At 35.7% G+C, this 15,894-nt stretch overlaps 1 protein-coding gene across 5 annotated transcripts in view; it reads left to right on the forward strand.

The window, feature by feature from the left end:
- SRPK1 (SRSF protein kinase 1) overlaps nucleotides 1–15,894 on the forward strand; it is a 92,037-nt gene that overhangs the window by 48,961 nt on the left and 27,182 nt on the right. For all 5 annotated transcript variants that reach the window (XM_082412584.1, XM_082412583.1, XM_082412585.1 and 2 more), the window contains exons 3-6: nucleotides 4,831–4,949; nucleotides 5,983–6,091; nucleotides 7,012–7,099; nucleotides 8,177–8,264. In XM_082412584.1, the coding sequence (XP_082268710.1) occupies nucleotides 4,831–4,949; nucleotides 5,983–6,091; nucleotides 7,012–7,099; nucleotides 8,177–8,264 (404 nt within the window). The remainder of the gene's footprint in view (nucleotides 1–4,830; nucleotides 4,950–5,982; nucleotides 6,092–7,011; nucleotides 7,100–8,176; nucleotides 8,265–15,894) is intronic.

The following is a 15,894-nucleotide window of genomic DNA, read 5'->3' on the forward strand; positions in this document are numbered from 1 at the left end:
CCACTAGTAGGTTATAAACCAATTTTAGTGAGTCCGAATAGAGTTTGCAGGGTGTTTTTGTTTTGAGCTGTAAGAATTTCTTCATTTATTCTTTAGAAAACGGGAGCGGGGAGCTCACGTGGCTAGTTTGAGTATATAAATTCATGAAATGTTTAAGTGAAAACTCGTAAATAGCATATTTATGATAGTTATGAATATATAATATTTGGCTGCAAAAAATTCAGTAAATTTTTGTTTGGTACTTTGGTTTTACTATTTATTTGGGTGATTAGTGATGATTATACCAGAAATGGAATCTTGAAAGGATCCTCGGAAATAAGAGAGAACACTCTTAATTTGGCTTTTATCATCTCTTTGTTCACACTCCAGAGTTTCCGTGTCAAATCTGTCAAGCTTTTCCGCTACTTTCTGCCTTTCTCCCAGATTTTTGCCTTGGCTCTATTCTGTACCGCAGCCAAATACATTCCTATTTCTAACATTCTGGTGTTTTGATCAGGTTATAAATTGACTCCTTTGGAAGCATACTGCTATTAAAATTAGATCTGTTGTCCATTTCAGTTTATATTCGAGATTTTGTAGATGGTACTGGGTTAAATTTTATATGCTTTGAGAGCTTTAAAGTACTGATACAGTTTTTGTCTTCTGAATATGAATAACAAATACTTGAGGTATGAAAATAGATATGAAGAGTTTAAAATCACAGATTGAAACTATTTTAGAACTCTCCTTTTTTGTTCTAGGAAGAATTGTTTTCAGTTTCAAATGTTAATAAGCTGAAATTTCTTTCTGTAATATTTCTTCAGATTTTTTATACTATTTTCTTATAACAACCATCAATCAAAGTTATAGTGGTTTTGAGCTCTTTAATCATGTCATCGTCTTATCCTCATTTTCTAATAGTAACTATCTCTGTTTTCTCAAATTTTCTCTTTTTGTTTTTGGTTTTTGTCTTTCTGACAGAGGCTTTTTTTTTTTTTTAATTAATTTATTTATTTATTTTTGGCTGTGTTGGGTCTTCGTTTCTGTGCGAGGGCTTTCTCTAGTTGTGGCAAGCGGGGGCCACTCTTCATCGCAGCGCGCGGGCCTCTCACTATCACGGCCTCTCTTGTTGTGGAGCACAGGCTCCAGACGCACAGGCTCAGCAGTTGTGGCTCACGGGCCTAGTTGCTCCGCGGCACGTGGGATCCTTCCAGACCAGGGCTCGAACCCGTGTCCCCTGCATTGGCAGGAAGATTCTCAACCACTGTGCCACCAGGGAAGCCCGGCTTTTTTTTTTTTTAATTTATTTTATTGAAGTATAGTTGATTTACAGTGTTGTGTTAATTACTGTTGTACAGCAAAGTAATTCAGTTATACATATAAATATGTTCTTTTTCATATTCTTTTCCATTATGGTTTATCACAGGATATTGAGTATAGTCCCCAGTGCTATACAGTAGGACCGTAGTTTATCCATTCTATATATAATAGTTTGCACCTGCTAATCCTAAACTCCCAGCCCATCCCTCTCCCACCCACTCCTGCTTGACAGCCACAAGTCTATTCTTTATGTCTAAAACTGGGACCTCTAGTCAGTAAAACTGCTGTGTGTGTTTTGGCACGAGGCTGGGAAAAAATTAGACTGAGGATGTCATTAAAAGGCAATATTTAACGTGAGGGGCTTGTGGTTGCCAGGCCATTTTTGCCTTCTTCTGACAGAGGCTTTTTTCAGTTGTCTGATGTTCATTGATTGACATCATGTATAAAAAGCATAGCATTAGTAAAGCATGGGCAGTTTGAGAAAGCCAAGACAATGCAGGGATCAGAAGGAAACTTAAAAACTATAATCATATCCTGAAGAGAAAAGAAGGCGTAGGAGTCTGTCGAAAAAGAATGTTCAAGAGAGAAAAAAAAAAGTATGGGAAACTAAAATACGGTAGAAATTTAAAGGATAATACAAGTTAGGAAGATAAATCTGGAAAGTAGAATGAAAAACTTAAAGATGCATAAATAAGAGAAAATATAAGAAGATTTATGAAGTAGACCAGTAGATCCAGAATCTGGAGGGGGAAAAGTTCCAGAGAGAGTAGACAATATGAAGAAGATTGAATTTTCAGTGAATTACAGGAAATTTTCTCAACTGAATGAATCTCTATTTTGCAAGTACATAGAAAGTACTTAGCAAGATGGATTTTTTTAAAAGCCACTCTGGAAATTTCAGAACATGGGGATTAAAGAGAAGGTCCTTCAAAACAAAAAACAAACAAAAAACACCTTCCAGGGAGAAAAACAAGCCCTATTTCAAAGCTCAGAAGACATTGATGGACTTGTCAACAGCACCACTGAAAGCTAGAACGCAACAGAGCAGTGTATTTTATACCCAGACTGGCAGTCAAGGATGAGAATAAAATAAAATAAAGATAGGAGAGATCTTAATAAATTTACCTCCCATGCACTCATTCTCCAGAAGTTACTGATAAATGTGCACTATGAAAATGGAGTAAATCAAGATAGAGGAAGACTGTGGGATTGAGGACACAGGACATCCAACACACACAGAGATGACAGAACATTTAAGACATTATGTATATACTTAAAATTAATAAATATAAATTAAGTGTATTTTTTAATGAAATTTAAAAGTTAAAAATTGGATTTTTTCCCCTTTTGTTGATCAATTTCTCTTATTGATTTAGAATGAGACAGGATTTTCTTCTGTACCAGGCATGGTCAGGATAGAGACTTGTATTTTACATTGAGACCTGGAACTTATAATTCCTTTTTGAATCCTTGAACTGGGAATGATACTTAATAATGTTTGGTTTTATAACTAAAAACAACTTCACAAATACATATTCTTCCAAAAATGTTGCGAATCTTTAAAAAATAAATTTTTAACTTTACTACTCCCATGATACTTGTGGAATTGTAATATTCCAGCATTTTCATGTCTGTTTTTTGCTACTTATATTTCACTACTTTTCAAAAATTTCTCAATTGTAGTTCTTAAAATGAAATTTTAATTGCAAAAGGCAACAAGTTTGAAATCAGAGAATTTGTTTTAGAAACATGTCTTAATCATAAATTTGGAAATGTTCATTCAGACTCATTATTTCCACTTAGGAAAGTAAGCCAGGTAGTTCCATACTGAATAAATTTCCCAAGGACATGTTTTCACTGAGAATGAACACATTGAATCCTGCAGTTTTATAACTACTTTTGTATCCTCTGGGGGACAAAAAAGTACCAAGAATTGAGGCAGGTTGGAATGGCCACCAAAAATCTAAATCTAGTCATGTTTGCCAAGGTATTTCTTAGGTCTTAACAGCCCATGTAACTGATTCTGCTATTATAATTTTCTGTTAAATTGAATCTTTTGAAAAAACAATCTGATGAAACAGGTTTGAAAACACAAATAAAATACTGGAAAATGGGAATTAAAATTCCTTTTCCTACAACTACTGAAAAGAGTGCTATGGACACTGTTTCTTTTGCTTAAAGCTTTACGAAGCAGGCAGCTAATAAGTGTCAGAGCCTGAATGCAAATCCAAGTCTTTCTGCCTCCTGAACTACTACTCAGTGCTCAAAAATTTTGATATGACTAATTGACGGCATGTAGAGAAAGGAATCAATTTGGAAGTGTTTAATACATTATAAAATGAGATACCATTTTTACCTGTTAAATAAGCTAAGTTTTCTGAACTTAGTAATACTTAAATACTGGAAGCCCATATGTAGCTGGAGGTGTAATTCACTACAACCCTATCAGAAAAGTCATACTATGTAATAATCCTAAAAACTGTTCATGGCCACAGACTGGAAGGAAATAGTCCAAAGTGTTAATATGTTCAGAGTAGAGATCTAACAAAATAATTATTTTCCAAATTTCCTACATTTAACTTTTTTTTTTTTTTAATTTATTTTTGGCTGTAATGGGTCTTCACTGCTGTGCGCAGGCTTCTCCTTGTGGTGGCTTCTTTTGTTGCAGAGCATGGGCTCTAGGTGCTTGGGCTTCAGTAGTTGTGGCACACGGCCTCAGTAGTTGTGGTACGCGGGCACTAGAGCGCACGGGCTTCAGTAGTTGCAGTGCATGGGCTCGTGGCACGTGGCACGTGGGCTCTAGGGTGCAGGCTTCAGTAGTTGTGGCGAACAGGCTTAGTTGCTTCGCGGCATGTGGGATCTTCCCAGACCAGGGATCAAACCCGTGTCCCCTGCATTGGCAGGCGGATTCTTAACCACTGCACCACCAGGGAAGTCCTAACATGTTATTTTTATAAATAGGGGAAATGTTTCTATCTTTATCTGGTAGTTTAACTTTAGGGAAATAATTCTAAATACAGAATAAAGATTATCTAAAAATACTCAACAGCTTTATTTTTTAGTAGTGAAAAATTAGAAACAAATGTCCAGCTGAGCAGAATGTACCAGAGTAAATAGTGATACTTCTATGGGAAATATGTAAGACTTAAGAGATTGCATAGGTATGAGGGGGAAAGTTTACAGTATAATAGGCAAAGCCGGATACAGATTTGTTTATCAAGTATGTGATTACTGATATATATTTTTATAAAAATACAGCAGATTACTGGAAGAAGGTCTAGTAGTTTTATCAGCAATTTTGTTTGGACATTGAGATTCAAGTAATTTTTTCCCTTTGTACGTTTATATATTTTCCAGATTTTATTTAGTCATGTACTGACTTTTTAAGGCTAATATTTTCCTAACATGAGGTAAAGTGATAGGTAATGTTTTCCTAGGCTGCCACTACATAACATTCTGTTTGTAGTATCTGTTAATTGGTCCTGTTTTCTTCTGTCCGTATGGAATGAACATGTTTGTATTATTTCTTAGATCTGAAACTCAGCACCGAGGCTCTGCTCCCCACTCTGAGAGTGATCTCCCAGAGCAGGAAGAGGAGATTCTGGGATCTGATGATGATGAGCAGGAAGATCCCAATGATTATTGTAAAGGTAAGATTTTCTGTGAGGAGATACTAAGTAAGATGTGATCCATGTATATGCAGTTTTTCATTTGAATATTTGGTTTATCAGCGTAAACAGTATTAATGCTTTCTGCTTATTGCATCCTTTTCTCTAAGTATAGGAATTAGTATTTCCTTTTACTTTGACTTAATTAAAGCTTAGTTTAAATTAAATTTGTTTCTACTCCTTAAAAACGATAGTGCATATTTACCTTAGAAAATTTCAGAAATATGTTAAACAAAAAGAAAACAAAAGCCGTCTATAATGCTGTCACCCAGAAGTAACCAGTGGTAAGATTTGGTATGTAGACTTTTGAAAAACACCTTTCACTACTCTTTTCTCAAAGTGATGATTGCTAAGATACATTAAACTGGAATTATAGATACTTAAACTGTGTCATAAGGTTGCCTGTTATCTTTTCTGTTTCTTTTATGAAACTTTCCAGGATTCTTGGGTAGGATATTATAACAGAATATCTCTTAACCATTGAGGAGAACCTGGTTCTTCTCAGTAGGCAGAGATGCATGTTTAAATCCCTTGATTCCTGCCAGTGTTGGCAGCCTTTTCAGGCCTTCCTGGTTTTTATGTTTTAGAAAAGCAATTTCTTTTTTTAAAGTTAAATAAATGGAATTCATTAATCTCTCTCCTAAAAAAACATCCTGAGACTACAACTATAAATAGATTTATATGTTTAGATAAATCTTGGATTACTGAGGGGCAAGAATGTTGTGAAACATAACCTTATTTTTGTTTGAGGATGACTTATTTTTTTAAGTAATCATTGGTTGTTCCACAAAGCATCACTTGCTCACTCTAAATCATTACTCTTATTCTTTAAGATATTTTTTGTAACATGAGCTCAGTAATACTGTGTTGCTGACTTGACTTAACATTTTCTTTTATTGAGTTGGTTGTGTTAGAAGAAACCATTTTTATTTGCTAAAAGGTGTATAGATGTTGAAAAATGTGTTGTGAGATACCTTTTCCTACTACTTAACTATTTCCCCCCTGTTTCTTCCAGGAGGTTATCATCTTGTGAAAATCGGAGATCTATTTAATGGGAGATATCATGTGATCCGAAAGTTGGGCTGGGGACACTTTTCAACAGTGTGGTTATCATGGGATATTCAGTAAGTTTTAGTGATCCTGCAAGAGAATTAGGTGATTCCTAAATGTTTGTGTCTGATTTTCCACTTTTAGTCTAAGCTCTAGACTGATTTCTTGATAAGAATCTTATTACTGAGAATCTTGATGTTCTTGGGCAAATGACTTTCCTCAGATGAAGAGTCAGCTTAGAGGAGACACAAGATTGATTAAATTAGTATCAGTAAGGCGCTTGAAACTCCCAAATTCAAAACATTACAAATACCCAAACAAAGTGTAGTATGTAAGTTCATAGTTTTTCTCATTGGAGTAGAGCTAAATTTTTAGATGATGCCCTAGACCAACCTTTGTGAAATTACTTATTTTCTTGTATTTTGTTTTGATAACAGATTTGTTCAGCCATACAGTATAAAACTTCTCTACATAAAAATCACAGGCAATTAACATTGGATGTTTACCTAAAAGTGTACCATCTATCTTTGGTGAGACAGCAGTTGCTATCTATGTGCTTAATTTTTTTATCAGTTTTTCACCCAAGTATTTCTTCTGGCTTCTTAGAGGAAAGCATTATAGCTTTTAACCTTTTAGGTTTTGCTATACAGATATACAGAATACTTCTGATTTGGTGGCGCTTTCCCCCTTATTTATCCCCACTTCATGGTTTTACTTGGATTCACGGAGCATTCAGAAAGTAGATTTTAACTTAGAGGAAATGTTTGGTGACTGACATTACCCAGGAACAGATTTTCTTCTTCTCATAAGTTAAATTTGGCCAGTTAGTGCTATTAACAGGTACAGGTGATCCCATAGTAGTAGTTCGTGTTTGAGTACAGGGAATATGAAGTCAATATTTGTACTTCTGTCACTGTCTCCCAGTTATAGTTAAATCTTAGCTTCCTAACATAAAGGTAGAGCATTTAGTTTTAATCGCCTGTTTGTTTCTTAGGGGGAAGAAGTTTGTGGCAATGAAAGTAGTTAAAAGTGCTGAACATTATACCGAAACAGCACTAGATGAAATCCGGTTGCTGAAATCAGTAAGTATTAGATTGTATGTGTGAGCTGCAAAGCATTATAAATAAATGAAGTTTTATTCAGTTAAGATATACCAAGTGTATACTCTTTGGCATGGCTAATTTTTACTGTAAAGTTCTAGTATCCTTAAAGAGGTAGAGGAAGACCGTATTTACACATCCTGTGTATGGGGTAGGGAACTGGTGGAATATGCTGCGATGGGAATTTTCCCTACATATACAATGGAAAAAAACCTTGCAAATAAACAAAAATGTTTATTGAGTATGTTTCATGTGCCAGATAGCACAAAGAATGTTTTTCTTTCCTGCTATGGTTAAAAGAAGAGTTGTGTGAATAAATATATAATATCTATTTTGTTTTAAAATCTTATACAAATATATAAAAATAAGCACTATATTTACTAATTCCCTTTATTACCTGGAAACTTAGGTAAATATTATCAAAAGCTTATTTTCAGTTTTGTTACAAATTAGTAAATGTCAGTGTAGTAGAAGGAGCTTAAACTCAGAGTTAGAAAACATGAGTTTTAGGGCCAGCTCTATCCGAATATATCCTTCAACTCATCTTTTTATTTCTTCTGAGCCTTAGGTTTTTCATTCGTAAAGTGAGGAAGCTAGACCAGGAGAGCTCCGAGGAAGTACTTTTCAAAGTGCCAGTCTGTGATAAGATAAGGAGCTCATGCCCCAAAGTAAATCAGTGTACTGCTTCCTTCCCTCAAAGTTTTTCTATGAAAAAAAATGAAGGCTGAATAAACAGTATGGTTAGTGCAATGGTTGATTGCATCCTGCAAAAGCTCCTGAATTCCTCCTGGCCTGGTAACTAGCAGTTAATTTGGGAGTAGCAAAATGGTATAATTAAACAATAGTCTTTGTTGAGTGTGTTTTCTTTTGTGAACTGCTTATATTAAGTTCTTTGTCTGTTTGAGCTATTAAAATTTTATGTTTGTCTCATAGATTTGTATGAGCTCTTTCTTGGAGTAATCCTTTGTTATATTTGCTGCAGATATCCCCTCCCCCACCACCATTTGGTTTATTTCTATGGTTTCCCTTTTGCTAAGCATTGTTTCTTCCCTGTTGTAGGTTCGCAATTCAGATCCTAATGATCCAAATAGAGAAATGGTTGTTCAACTACTAGATGACTTTAAAATATCAGGAGTTAATGGAACACGTATCCTTTTTAAAACCTATTTGAAAACAAATCATGAAATAACTTTATCCCAAAGAAAGGAACGAGATTTGTACAGGTAACATTGGTCTCTTCTCTCAAAACAAACTATAATCAAATTACTTTATTTTATTGTAAACTTTTGAACACAGATATGAATCAGGTCTCTCTTTGTATGTTGTGATTTTTTAGGCTATTGGCTTTACACTCTTTTCCTTTTTTCAGGCAAATTAAAACCAAACGCAAAAGAAACTTTTTAAAAAAAGAACCTTGTGCTAGTAAGTAGTTTCTATGATTTTTATCAATTAGCGCAGAAATTTTAATGGAGTTAATGAGAAATACTGGGTAAAGGACTTCCCTGGTGGTCCAGTGGTTAAGAATCTGCCTGCCAATGTAGGGGACATGGGTTCGATCCCTGGTCCAGGAAGATCCGCAGAGCAGCTAAGCCCGTGCGCCACAACTACTGAGCCTGTGCCCTAGAGCCCACGAGCTGCAACTGCTGAAGCCCGCGCACTCTAGGGCCCGTGCTCCACAACAAGAGAAGCCACCGCAGTGAGAAGCCCCCGCACCTCAACGAAGAGTAGCCCCACCTCGCCGCAACTAGAGAAAGCCCACGCGCAGCAATGGAGACCCAGTGCAGCCAAAAATAAATTAATTAATTAATTAAAATTTAAAAGAAAGAAAGAAATACTGGGTAAACAAGAATTTAATGCATTTTATCTCAGTATTTAAGAGGCTGTACATGTATGCTTAAAATCTAAACAGGTGTAATTGTTCACATTCTGTCATAATGGAAAAACTGACTTGTTTTATGTTTTGATCCAGAATTTTAGAATTTTAAAGTTGGAAGGAATGTTAGCTGTTTTTTCCCCCACAGGTTAATATCAGAGTGACATGCACGGAAGTAATTGAAAGGTTGTTGCAACAGCTATGCTTGTAAAGGCCTATCACATTTTTCAGAATGAAAGATGAAGAAGAATCTCACTTGGATTGGAGAGTCTGAAACCTGTTTATAAACTATTTTAAAATGTATAAGGAAAGACGTTGCATATATCATTCTACTTTCCCTGCATGTTTAGCTTCTCTTAGCACACATTTTTAATTGCCAGTGATGATCTTTTTTTAAGGAGATGGGCTACATAGGGCCCATCTCTAATCATGTGGACTATGGTTAGAGATTTGAACAGAGAAGCAAGGAGAGAGGATGAGAAAGGAGAGAGAACAGGTGATAACATAAAGATTTTATCTGTCATTCTGAAGTTAGTTTTCAGTTACTTCCTTGGAGAAATATAAATCAAATCCCCCCCTTCCCCAAATCTCTAAGGAAACTGGTACAAGAAGCATTCCATATGAATCATCATTTTACGTCTGTTGTGGTCATTTCATAGATGGCTTACTCTGTGTGTGTGTGTGGTATGCATGTTTTCAAAGAATTAAGAGGAAGGCTAACCATGAAATAAAACCATACAGGATGTCATGATGGCCATTAGGTTATGTTTCCCTATTTCTTCATCTTGTACTGTTTCTCACTGTGCCACATTTTCCTATTAATTTGGGAATATTGTAGTAAAACTGTAGAAATATTCTAAATAGTCTCCTCAGTAATGCTGAGTACCTTTATTTGACCCTAAGCAAGAAGGCTTTGTTTTTAACTATTGAAATATCTTATTAGATTTGAATTTCAAGTTCTAAGATATTTTCCAGACACTACCAGATGGTTTCTCTGTAGTTTCTATCCACTGAGTTCCTTTTTTATTCATTTCTGTCTTTATCCATAGCCATTTCTCTTTGCCCTTCCTCTTACTTGTCTCCCAGCTATCTTGGCTACTGCATTATTTGCTGCTTCTAGAGATTAGAAAGGATAAAACGCAGAGTACTGAGTTAAGGTTTAATGGATTATGTCATTCTCCTGCCCCTCATCTCTTTTCACAACACAGGTACACCTGCATGGAGCTATATATCTGTATTTTTCATTGTATCTGGGCATACTGCCTTTTCTCTGGAGCACTGTCCTTTCTCATATTGAAGTATCACAGGACTCTGAACTAGAAAGTTAATATAGACTTCAGTATAAATGGGTTCATTCTACTTCCATGAGTGGTGAGGGGAGAAGAGTGATTAAGAAGGGACAGCTGATTTTATATAATATTGACGTTAGTAAGTGTCATTTTTGGCCACCTATGTGACCTACTATGTTTTAGGAAACCTTTTTTTTTTAGTATGTGTTTTACCTCTTTTGCTAGCTTTTCTTATAAGGCACTCTAAATGTGGCTCTTAATTAGTTTTCAGCCTTTTTTTTTTTCCTTTACAACATCTCCCACAAAATTTTTTTCACATATTCTATTGATATTTTACCCAATTCTTCTTGTTTTTTAAGCTACTGAATGTTTGGTCATTTTTATATCACTGCTTACAAATTAAAATAACATTGTTGTCAAATTGTAATCTCTCAACAAATGAAAGTTAATATTGAAGCTAGGAACATGAAAATAACTTAAAAATTCTGTTTTCTGGTTTGTTTAATCAGTCTGCATTCTAAAATACCTTATTTTGATATATTTCATATATACAGAAGTAGAATAGTTTGATGAATCCTCATAGATCCATTACCCATTTCAGAAGTTATCAACTCACAGTCTTGTTTTGTCTGTATCTCCTGATAATTTTGTGACCAATCTTAAAGATATGTTTTCATCTGTAATTATTTTAGCATGTATCTCCAAAAGACAAAGACTTAAAATATAACCCCAACACAGTTACTATTCCTAAAACATTGGGGACCAGTTTCTTAAGTCCTTTTTTCTAGTCAGTGTTTCAGTCTCTCCAAATGTCTCATACTTTTTTTTTCTTTTAGTTTTTTAATTCTTAATTTCAGTCAGGAGCCACAAGGTTTTTGACAGTTCCTTTATGATTTGGCACATCAAAATGTTCCAGGCTCATTTTGTGCATGTCTTGTCCCAAACCTGGGGTCAGCCATTTCTTTAAAAAGTCCTAATTCCTATGAGTTGGGAAATGAGAACAGAATCTAAGCGCTAGGTATACACTTTGCTACTGGGTTGATTATTGCCATCACTTTTATGATTTCTTGATCCATTGCAAAGAGCAAATACCTTCATTCTCTTCCCCCCCTTCCTTTTTTTGGGTCACTTGAAGTTGCCCGTGCAGCTTACTTTTGTGGGTGGGTGGGTTTATTTGTTGGTTTGTATTATTTTTTCTTTGTGTATTTCATTTTGGATAGTTTCTATTGCTATACCTTCGAGTTCACTAATCTCATTCTGCAGTGCTTAATCTGCCATTTATCCCATCCAGGGTATTTTTCTGCTTTTCATCTCAGAAGTTCAATTTGGGTCTCTTTTTTTTTTTCTTCCAGTCTTATTGAGGTATAATTGACATACAGCAGTGTATAAGTATAAGGACTACAGCATAATGATTTGACTTACATACATCATTAAATGATTATCACACAATAATTCATCTCATAAAATAACAAAATTAAATAGAAAAAAATATATTTTTCTTTGTGGTGAGAACTCTTAGACTTTACTCCCAGTAACTTACATATATAACATATAGCATTGTTAATTATATTTATTGTATTGTACATTATATCCCTAGTACTTATCTTGTAACTGGAAATTTATACCTTTTGAATGCCTTCATCCAGTTTCCCCTCCCCTAACCACCACCTCTGGTAACCACAGATTTGATCTTTTTCTTTTGAGTTTGTTTGTTTATTTTTGAAGTATAATTGACCTATAACACTATGTTAGTTCTGGTGCACAATGTGGTGATTTGATATTTCTATACATTTCAAAATGATCACTGTCATAAGTCTACTTAGTTTATGTTACCATACAAAGATATTACGTAGTTATTGACTATATTCCCCACACTGTACATTTCACACCCATGACTCACTTATTTTGCAACTGGAGGTTTGTACTACTTAATCTCTCTCACCTTTTCTTTCCTCCTTCCACCTTCCTCCCCTCTGGCAACCACCTGTTTGTTCTCTGTATCTGTAACTTTCTGTTATGTTTGTTCATTTGTTTTGTCTTTTATATTCCACATTATTAAGTGAAATCGTACAGTGTTTGTCTTTCTCTGTCTCACTCATCTCCCCATCCATGTCACAAATGGCGAGGTTTCATTCTTTTTTATGGCTGAGTCACATTCCATTAATACATATACACCACATCATCTTTGCGTCTCTCTTTTTTTCTATATATATCTTCTGTATCTCTTTTCAACATATGGGATACTACTATAACTGTTTAATTTCCTTGTCTGCTAATTCTAACATCTGGGTCAGTTCTGGGTCAATTTCAAATGGTTGATTTATTACTGTATCTAATTTTCAGATACATTTTCCTGCACCTTTGTTGCCTGGTAGTCTTTGATTGAGACACTGTGATTTTTACCTTGTTGGCTGCTGGATATGTTGTATAGCTATAAATCTTGAGCTTTGTTCTGGGATGGAGTTGTTACTTGGAAGCAGTTTGGTCCTTTTCAGATTTTACTTTTATGATTTGTTAGATGGCTCCAGAGCAGTGTTCAGTCTAGGGCTAATCATTCCTTCTACTGAGGCAAGGTCTTCTGAATAATCTATCCAATGCCCCATGACTATGAATTTTTCTAGTTTTTTTTCTTAATTGAGATATAATTGACATATAACATTGTATTAGTTTTGGGTGTACAACATAATGATTTGATAGATGTATACATTGCAAAATGAGTACCATAGTAAGTTTAGTTAACATCCATCACCACACATACTTACAGTTTTTTTCTTGTGATGAGAACTTTAAGATTTACTGTCTTAGCAACTCTCAAATACACAATATAGTATTATTAACAATAGTCACCATGCTGTACATTACACACCCAGGACTTACTCATCTTTTTTTTTTTTTAATAAATTCATTTATCTATTTATTTTTGGCTGCATTGGGTCTTTGTTGCTGCATGTGGGTTTTCTCTAGTTGTGGCGAGGTGGGGCTACTCTTCGTTGTGGTGCGCGGGCTTCTCCTTGCGGTGGCTTCTCTTATTGGAGAGCACGGGCTCTAGGCACGTGGGGCTCAGTAGTTGTGGCTCACGGGCTCCAGAGCACAGGCTCAGTAGTTGTGGTGCACGGGCTTAGTTGCTCCACAGCATGTGGGATCTTCCTGGACCAGGCCTCGAACCCGTGTCCCCTGCATTGGCAGGCGGGTTCTTAACCACTGTGCCCCCAGGGAAGTCCCAGACTTACTCATCTTATAACTGGAAGTTTGCACCTTCTGACCACCGTCACCCATTTCCCCCACCCCCCACCTTTGGCAACCACTAGTCTGTTTTCTGTATCTATGAGTTTGTTGTTTTGTTTTGTTTTTAGATTCCACATATAAGTAAGATGATACAGTATTTGTCTTTCTCTGTTTTATTTCACTTAGCATAACACCCTCAAGGTCCATCCATGTTATCACAAATGGTAAGATTTCCTTCTTCTTATGGCTAAATAATATTCCATTGTGTATGTAGACCATATTTTCTTTATCCATTCATCCATCAGTGGACACTAGGGTTGCTTCCATGTCTTGGTTATTGTAAATAATGCTGCAGTGAACATGGGGGTGCACATCTTTTTAAGTTAGTGATTTTGTTTTCTTCAGATAAATACCCAAAAGTGGAATTGCTGGAATGTATGGTAGTTCTCTTTTTAGTTTTTTTGAGGAACCTCCGTACTGTTTTCCATAGTGGCTGTACCAGTTTACATTCCCACCAACAGTGCACAAGGGCTCCTTTTTCTCCACATACTCACCAACACTTGTTATCGCTTGTCTTTTTTATAATAGCCATTCTAACAGCTGTGAGGTGGTATATCATTGTGGTTTTGATTTGCATTTCCTTGATGATTAGTGATGTTGAACACCTTTTCATGTACCTGTTGGCCATCTGTATGTCTTCTCTGGAAAAATACGCGTTCAGATTCTTTGTTCATTTTTTAATCAGATTGGGTTTTTTTCCCCCCTATTGAGTTATATGAGTTCTTTATATATTTTTGATATTAACCCCTTATCAGATCTTTGATTTGCAAATATTTTTTCCCATACCATAGGTTGCCTTTTCATTTTCATTTTGTTTCCTTTGCTCTGCAGAAGATTTTTAGTTTGATGTAGTCCACTTGTTCATTTTTGCTTTTGTTGACTTTGTTTTTGGTGTCAGATCCAAAATATCATCGCCAAGACCAATGTCAAGGAGCTTACCACCTGTGTTTTCTTCTAGGAGTTTTATGGTGTCAGGTCTTATGTTCAAGTCGTTAATCCATTTTGAGTTGATTTTGGGGTCTAGTGTAAGATAATGGTCCAGTTTCATTCTTTTGCATGTAGCTGTTCAGTTTTCGCCCCATGATTTATTGAAATTACTGTCCCCATTGTAAGTTCTTGGCTCCTTTGTTGTAAATTAATTGACCATATATGTGTGGATTTATTTCTGGCCTATGACTATAACTGAATTTTTCTAGTCCTTTTCATGAGACCAGATACTGTTGGAGCCCTGTGAGAATGCTGGGCACTATTCCCTCTAATCCTTTCAGATGATTTTTTTCCCCTCTAGTAGCTTCCTCATATACCTATGCTGATTACTACTCTACTGAATACTTGAGGGGGATCCCTTTGCACATCTCCAGGGTTCTCTTTCTCTGCAGCTCTCTCCTCGCTAGTATTGTTCTGTGAACCATAGCTGCTGCCTTGATCTCCCAGGACTCTCAGCTCCGTCTGTTTAACTCAAGGGGTTTGCTTGGAGAGTCTCAAGACAGTAAGAAGACAGTGATCTCTCAGGGATCACTGCCTTCTTTGCCTGATGTCCAGGGTCTTTAAATCTGTTGTTTTATGTATTTTGTCTGATTTTTTTGTTGTCGCTTAAAGCAAGAGGGTTAAGCCAGTCCCTGTTACTCCATCTTGACTGAAGCAGAAGTTCCTAGATGTATGTTTAACTCTAAGAAATTACCAACCAGTTTTCCAAAGTGGTTGTACCATTTTATACTTCTGTTAGCATAATATGGGAGTTCTAATTGTTCCATATGCTCATCTACATTTGGTCATGTTAGTCTTTTTATTTTAGTTATTCTTTTGAGTTTGAAATAGTATCATCCTGTAATTTTGATTTGTATTTTCTGAGGTAGTCATGTCCCTTTTTTAATCTTCTTTAATTAAGAACGGTTCCTTTCATGGCATTCACTCCCCCCCCCCGCCCCACCGGCCAGAGAATCCAGGCCAGTTGTATTGTTCCTTAATTTGGATTTGTCTGATTATTTCCTCATGATTAAGTTCATTAATCATTTTTGTCAAGTATGCTACATGGATGATGTTTTATTTTTCTCAGTGTATTATTACATCAGAGGGCACATAATGTGAATTTGTGCTTATCATTGGTGATGATATGTTTGATTACATGGTTAAGGCAGTGTCTGCTTGATTTCCCTGTTTAAAAGTATCTTTTTCCTTTTATAATTAATAAGCAACCTATGGGGTGATAGTGTGACACTGTGAGAATTCTTTTTCCCCTAGCAGTCTTCACTTAGTAGTTTTAGTATTCATTGATTCTTATCTGAATCAGTTCAGTTATTACTATAGTGATGGTAAAATGGTAATTTTTT

Source organism: Balaenoptera physalus, assembly GCF_965194825.1.
Source record: "Balaenoptera physalus genome assembly, chromosome: 11".
NCBI lineage: Eukaryota > Metazoa > Chordata > Mammalia > Artiodactyla > Balaenopteridae > Balaenoptera > Balaenoptera physalus.